The 7167-nt window shown below is 41.5% G+C and overlaps 1 protein-coding gene across 1 annotated transcript; it reads right to left on the reverse strand.

Moving 5' to 3' along the window:
- Positions 1–733: 733 nt before the first annotated feature.
- On the reverse strand, positions 734–2741 carry LOC147442089 (uncharacterized). The gene is made up of 3 exons (XM_086528391.1): positions 1775–2741; positions 1203–1364; positions 734–1106 (listed from the first exon to the last, which is right to left on the reverse strand). The coding sequence occupies exons 1-3, from the start codon at positions 2597–2599 to the stop codon at positions 885–887; spliced, it is 1209 nt and encodes a 402-aa protein (XP_086384517.1). The 5' UTR covers positions 2600–2741; the 3' UTR covers positions 734–884.
- Positions 2742–7167: the final 4426 nt, after the last annotated feature.

A 7167-nucleotide genomic window follows, 5' to 3' on the forward strand; every position in this document is an offset into this window, starting at 1 on the left:
CCGTGAGAGAAGAGCCACGCTCAAGGACATGATGGCAACGAGGATAGAGGTCTTTGTAACACCGTGAGAGTTCAGCGAGCTACCAAGATAGATGCTTTAGGATATAGGGGGCAATAACGAACCGAGATCCAAAACAAGGCCACCTTAAAATTAAATGAAAAATATTGCAAAAGTATATCAAAATCATGATTGGGATGGCATTGGAAATGACAAGATCTTGATATGATCTATCTTTAGGTATCAATTTCATTGAAAATTGTCAATCCCATCATTTACTCCAAATCATTCAAATTGAATGTCACGCTATTGGTTCCCATGTTTTAAGTGGCCTTATATTGGCCCCTCTACTCTAATACCATGAAGAGATTTAGAGAGCAAGTGCCATGACCACTGCTATGTGTTTGTATAGAAGAGAAGGAGACGGTGATCATAACACAAGAGAAAGTGAGAGAGAGTTACACAAATATGAGAGAGAGAGAGAGAGAGAGAGAGAGAGAGAGAGAGGAAGAAGAAGAAGAAGAAGAGAGTTTTAACATCGTAGGAAACTATCCCAAGAGACCTTATGAAAGATCTATCTGATGAGGAGATTTGAACCTATTATTCGAGAGGGAAATGGCACAACAATCTATGACACTTGGGTGAAAAACAAGTTATACCATTTTTCTCTTTTTATTAGCGCACACACCCAAGAAGAGGAGAGTTTTAACCTTGTAAGAAACTATCCCAAGAGAGCTTAAAGAGAGAATTCAAAAGTTTTATTATTTATGTGTGTATACATTAGAGCCTTGATGGACTGATGCCATTTCAGCTTACTTATATAAGGCAAAATACTATTTCCAGCAAAGAGGATTCAAAGACTTTTCTTACCTTTATAAAGCGCTAGCTTATGAATGAGGATAAACAGCTATATAGCCGAGCCCCATGACACCGGTATGGCTTTTTGAACTACTATAATTGGAGAGCATTCGAATGCTTTCTCCGCTCATGACTTGCACAGATCCAACCTTCGGGTAGCATGTCGTCATTCCCACAAGGTACCCAGCTTCATTGCCCACCTCGGTCCCATTTCCATAAAGTGGTATTGATGTGCAAATCTCTCGGCCATCCTATTTATAAACAAAAGGAGCTCCTGGTTACACATTAAAATCACATGAAAGTAAAGCTCTGCACTAGGGCCCTTCAATCAAGTTACACATTAATACCTGACCATACATGGCACTGCTAACTCCACCTGCGTGCTGATGTGAAACACCGTAAATGACATCCCCACCAATAGGAACCTCCATTATCGACTCTTGCATATGCATACACTCTGTGGATGTGCTCATATTTCGCGAAGAGCAGGCAGGGACATGATACTCAACCTGACCATTCAAAACCATCAAAACCCCAACTCAATAATTGATCACAAGAAGATTTAGAAATTTTATCATGTAGGAAAACGAAGTCTTTTTTAGTGTTTTTCATACAATGCATAACATCATGAGCTTGTGCGAGGGAGGCATCACATACATAGCTAGGTACAATTGGGGGTAGCGGATTGCGGGTGGTCCCTTGCCCCCAATCGTACGTAGCTAGGTATGTGATGCCTCCTTCACACTGGCGGTCCCTTGCCCTCAATCGTACCTAGCTAGGTATGCTATGCCTCCCTCACAAAAGCTCATAATGTTGAGGTTAGTCACAATGTGGGAATTATTGTGAGAATTTGTCCATGCAAGCAAAGACTCATATCAAATACAAAATGAATTAAGAGAAAAAAGAAAATGATGTTTACCTGGCAGCGAGAGCCGTTATATGAGGCATCAAAAATATAGATTTTCACAGGTAAAATGGAGTCGCTCCAATCCAAATAATGCACCGTATACTGCAAATATAAGGTGCGATTCTCACCCACATATCCATCCTTTAACTGGCAGTGCGTTCCATCATAGCAACAAAGGAGGCCTCCTCGGTATCCCTCCTCTATGGGTGTCCCATCTTGGGCAGCACTTACATTGTAAAGATCGCAGCGACATTCTAAGCACCCAAGGGGATCAACGGTGCCGCGGGTGTCGATGGCGTGCACATTCAGCAGCCATTCCTCATCATCATGCTGCCCAACTTCAATTGCATAGGGGTCAGGCAGCCGTGTATTCGTCATGCGAGTTTCCGATCCCAGGCCGAAGAGCTGGCATAGCGCACAGTCCGGGCAAACGCCGTCATTACCCAGAATTGTGGTGCCATTAGCGCTTGAGTTGACGTAGTTGTAGGCAACCCAATGATGCAAATAAACTTCATTGAGAGGCACAGAGTTGCCATCCTCGTCGACCACTTCTGCGTCGAACGCCTTGATGCCAATGTGCCCTTTCACAAACTCGGATCCAAAATAGAGCGAAAAACGCACCTCTCCAGGTGCAAGGGTGAAGGCCGGAGTCCTGAATGTGGCATTCTTCACATTCGCTCCATAATTCTCTCCCTCACTAGGAAATGTGTGTGCGGCAAAGGCGGGTGATGTCGACGTTAATGCAAGTGTGCTTACAAATAGCAGAACAAGATAAGTACCCTTCAATGCTTCCATTTGATTAACGGTATGCAAGAAACAGTGTAGAGTAAAGCGCATGCAGAGCAATATTACATACACTAATTACAATGTGCAGGATCAGCTGTCTGCTGGACGTGCTGCTAAGGAATTAGACGGCGCACAAGAAACAGCGTAGAGCAGGAGGAGCTGTACTCTGCTGGACGACCTAGTGCTCGCTCGAGGTGACGCTACTTATTAGAACGCTAGCGTTTTGATCGCCCGGTTACACGCAAGTAGTGACATTTCCACTCCACACATTTCCGCGTCAAAGACGTAGCTTGCGTGGAGATGAAGCCTGGTCCGCGTAGCTTGACCGTTGACGGTTTTTAATTTATTTTGCATCTTCCGGCCAATATTGTCGGGCATATTCTGTAGCCATGCTTATTGCATAAGGGTTTTATAATTGGGGATTTTATCCTACAGCCTTTCACCTTTCTCGGCTCTTCTCCAACGAGAAAGGACTACCTAATTCCCTAATCAGCAAGCGATCATGACACAAAGCGGGCACACTCCATGGTTGCACTCGACCTGGCAACCAACTCATATCCAAGATTCTCTAGTTTCTGGGCCCTATCGTGCCCTAGGGTCAATTGTATCTGTTCCTCTTTTACAATCAATTCAATATTTTATCCAAATAAATAAATTTAAAAAATGGCCTACTAATAAAAGTCTTGCCGAACAAGGCATTAAGGAGTGCATAATTCCATGATGTGGGATATTGACTCATTGAAATTTTCCTTGATATTTTAATTTGAAAAGAGTCCTTTTATCTAATGACTTCATAAAAGTCCATGTTCTAGGGTAAGAGCGCTCCCCCATAGGCCCTCCACTCCAGAGGGCCCTTTTGTGGGTGAAGGACTCTCGAAGAAAGAATCAGAGCCCCATAGAGCTACTCGTAAGTATGTTTCCCTGATGATCCGGGTGAGTTGGAAGGAGCAACGTGAAACGAGGCAGGTCAACAGGTGCAACAGATCGACGATACGCTGTCAAAAGAAGGATCTTCATCGTAGGGGGTGGTGGAAGTATCCCCCATCGAAGCTGCCGCATGTAATTTCGGATGGGGTTATCTTTGAGCGCAGCAGTGTATGGGGCTGCTTCAACAATTTTCGAGGGCCCTCCACAGGTGCCTCTAGCGGGCCTATGGGGGAGCGCTCTAAGGGAGCCAGTTTAGAGGCATTTTGTAAAAACATAATATTTTTGGGGGGGATTTTATAAATCTCATCATTTTTTATATTTACGCATTGCACGAGTTCCTCATGAAAAGGCGAATCAAATGATACCAAAATCAATATTTTTTAAAATTTATTTGAATGCTCTATTAGCTTTTTAGTCTTTTTGAAGCATTAGAGACACTCAAGACCGAGTAATGGTACACTTTTCAACAAATCACAACATGATACATAAGCAAGATTCTAAGAATATGTCAAATTTCTTGCCTCTAAATTGGGGGTGGATATGTGTTTAACATGGGGGTCAAATTTTTTTGTCTCTAAATCGGCTCCCTTACCCTATATCTCTATCCTAGAAATCTAATGCACGTTGAAGCCTCTCCTCCATGTGACATAAGGAGAGGGATTTGAGAGAGGAATGGAGGCCAAGAAAAAGAAAGAGAGAGTTCTTGGAAGATCCCTTAATACTAAATAGTGTTCAAACTTTGCTTCATTGTGGGAAAGTGAGTATTTCATTAGCTAGTTAAGAGCGGGGATTTCATTAACGTGATCATGATCGTGTGATTATGTTAATAACTCTAATAATTACACAAGAAAAACACGTGATCATGTTAATTGTTAACGTGACTTTGATGATGACTTGCAAAAACCCATAGAGCCGGTTAGCCCGCCGGGCAAGAGCATATTCCCTGAGGGTCCCGCCGCGGTTCTTTATTTTTCCGACAGGACCGCTAGGTAAAAGGTAGTGCCCGACGGGCCGAGAATATAAAAAACCCCGATGGACGTAATTATATAAAGTAAACCGCGTGCTTACCGTGGTGCTTTGACTAGGCAAATCCCTAGGGAGTGTATGCGAGTGCCGGCTACAGTCATCTCCTTGTGAATTGACCTAAGGTTACAGAGTCACGGGTCCTTTTTTTGCGTCGAATGTGATTCTTAATTCGGTAATCACTTCTAAAAATATTAAGATCCTTTACTGAACATAAAGGTACAAAACCAAAACAATTGAAAATTTGAAGAGTCGTGCTCATTCCGACAAATCCATTGGTCCAAATAAAGGATGTAATTGGTTTTAGAAGATGAGCATATGCAAATGATGAGTCGATAGTCAAGGGTTGGATGTCTTGTACTAGTGTACTGGGCATATATAGATCCTTAAAGTCTTGCATTTTTCACCATCATAGATTTGAGTTAATATACATTGTCACTGCACAATATAAGAGCTATAATCCTTGATTGGGTGAAAATATCTTTTATATATTGAATTGGCTGCAATATAAGGGGGTTACAATCCTTGATTGGGTACAAGTAGTCCTCAATTGTATGGTTATATTGAAGATTTCTTTGCGTTATTTCATACATTGGTTTATATAGGGAGTGCATTATGTATTATGAAATATTATTAGTGCATGACATGACCAATCATAGATATTATTGCTTTCGTGTGTTTTTTGCAAATAATTGACATCGTTCAATGTAGAAGTTGATTATTCTTTGTAGCATTTGAAATTAGATGTGTCTTATTGTTTGCAAATCAAAGAGGACTTATACATAATCATCATAATAATAATTGCATTGAGAAATTCATAGCATTGTTGTATTTATTATGCCGTGTAGAGAGTGCATTGCAACGTGTATGTTTGCTCACAACATAGGTGATCGATATGTGGATTGACTAACCTGCATTGCAAATCTCATATCGTGCAGATCTGATTACTTTCTTAGTGATTAGTTTTTTAATATATATTGAAAAGAAGAAAAATGTTTTAAAATTTGAACATCTAGTTCTTTTATCTTTAGTTTTTAAATTAAAAGCGATGGAGCAAAATGTCGGCACAAGTGGTACAAAGAAGCCAAAGAATAAAAAACTTGGCAAAGAGTGAGATTATGCTCACAACATGTGCAGTCTATATATGGAGTGGCAATGTTAATTTTACTTCACAACAAAATCAAACGGTGCACCACGTATAGACACTACAACAAAAAAGCTGTCATCGACGCATATATCGACGCATATATCGACGCACCGCGTCGATATAGACGTCCCTGTGAACCTGTCGCTGTTTGCGTCGATATCTGCGTGGAAAAGCTTTTTTTGCGACGCAGATATCGACGTGAATAGCGACACAGATATCGATGACCATAACAGAAATTTTTTTTCTTGGGCAGAGGGCAGGTAGCGTGGCTTGTGCCCAGTGAAAAGATGGATACGGCCACCACAGCCAGACTTCCTGCCCTCTGCCAAAGAAAGCGAGCAACACCAAAATCAACCGTGCTCCGACAGAAATTTCGACAGAGTTCTCTTCGTTTTTACATAAACTTTTCAAAAAAATATATCATGTATACGCCTCCTACATGCTATCCATGTAGGATCTCACGTGAGATTTAAGGCCAATGACCATAACGAACCATAACCATAACTTAAAAGCATAACCATAACTTAAAACTATAACTGACCAATATAACCAGTTTGATCATAACCAGAAACAAAATTAACAATAACCATAAGCATAACCAGAAAGTTAAACATAACCATAAACAAAACCTGAACCATAACTATATATGTTTATACAAGAATAAGAGAAATAACCATGTCTATACAATGACAATGACAATAACCATGAGGGTCAGGAAAACAATAACTGTTTGAATAATAATCATAACCATATATATATGTCTATACAAAAGGAAACACAGAAGCGTGTTTGTGTCTCACAAAGCATATATATGAAATCCGGTCCACTGATGACTAGGTGTCATGACCTGCACATAGGACAACTCACAAAATTAGTATTGATATTACTTCACATATACTTACTTAATTAAATCAACTCACACATATTAACGTCTCACCTCAAGAGATCAGCGAGACTGTAAGGCCGCCCAGTCTACGGGCTCTCCTGAAGCATCAAGATCATTCAATACTTCATAGATACCTCTGCGATATCCATCTGACTCCTCCTGACGTGTTAGGGCTCGATGCATTGCAAGATTCTGCGTTTATACAAAAATCAGAGTAATAAGAATACATGATTCATCGCGTTTTAAAAAACGCCATAGTTAAGATTGGATTAGAAACTCACAAACTCATAGCGAAAGGTGTCAAAGCCTCCGCTGCCAAGATGAGATGTCCCCCTGGTTGTCTGTCGTATCTGCGCGGCCTCACGTTGCTGTCTGAACCGCGTGGCCGCTATCCGCTCATCCTCCCTGATCTGTAGCCACGTCTCGTGTGGGATGCCCGAAGGTTTCGGCGAGCCGGTCCTGAAAGCCTTCCGAGCTGCATCTCGTCGATGTTTCACGGTGTCCCGTGCAACACCCTTGATCCACCTCCTCGGAACAACATCAGAACCCGGAGCAGACTGGTACTCTCTTAGGATGGTCTCCACTATGTAAGTGACTTTGTCCTTTTCCTGCTGATCCCAAGACGTCAGAATGCTG

Source organism: Adiantum capillus-veneris, chromosome 14 (genome assembly GCF_014529385.1).
Source record: "Adiantum capillus-veneris isolate H3 chromosome 14, ASM1452938v2, whole genome shotgun sequence".
NCBI lineage: Eukaryota > Viridiplantae > Streptophyta > Polypodiopsida > Polypodiales > Pteridaceae > Adiantum > Adiantum capillus-veneris.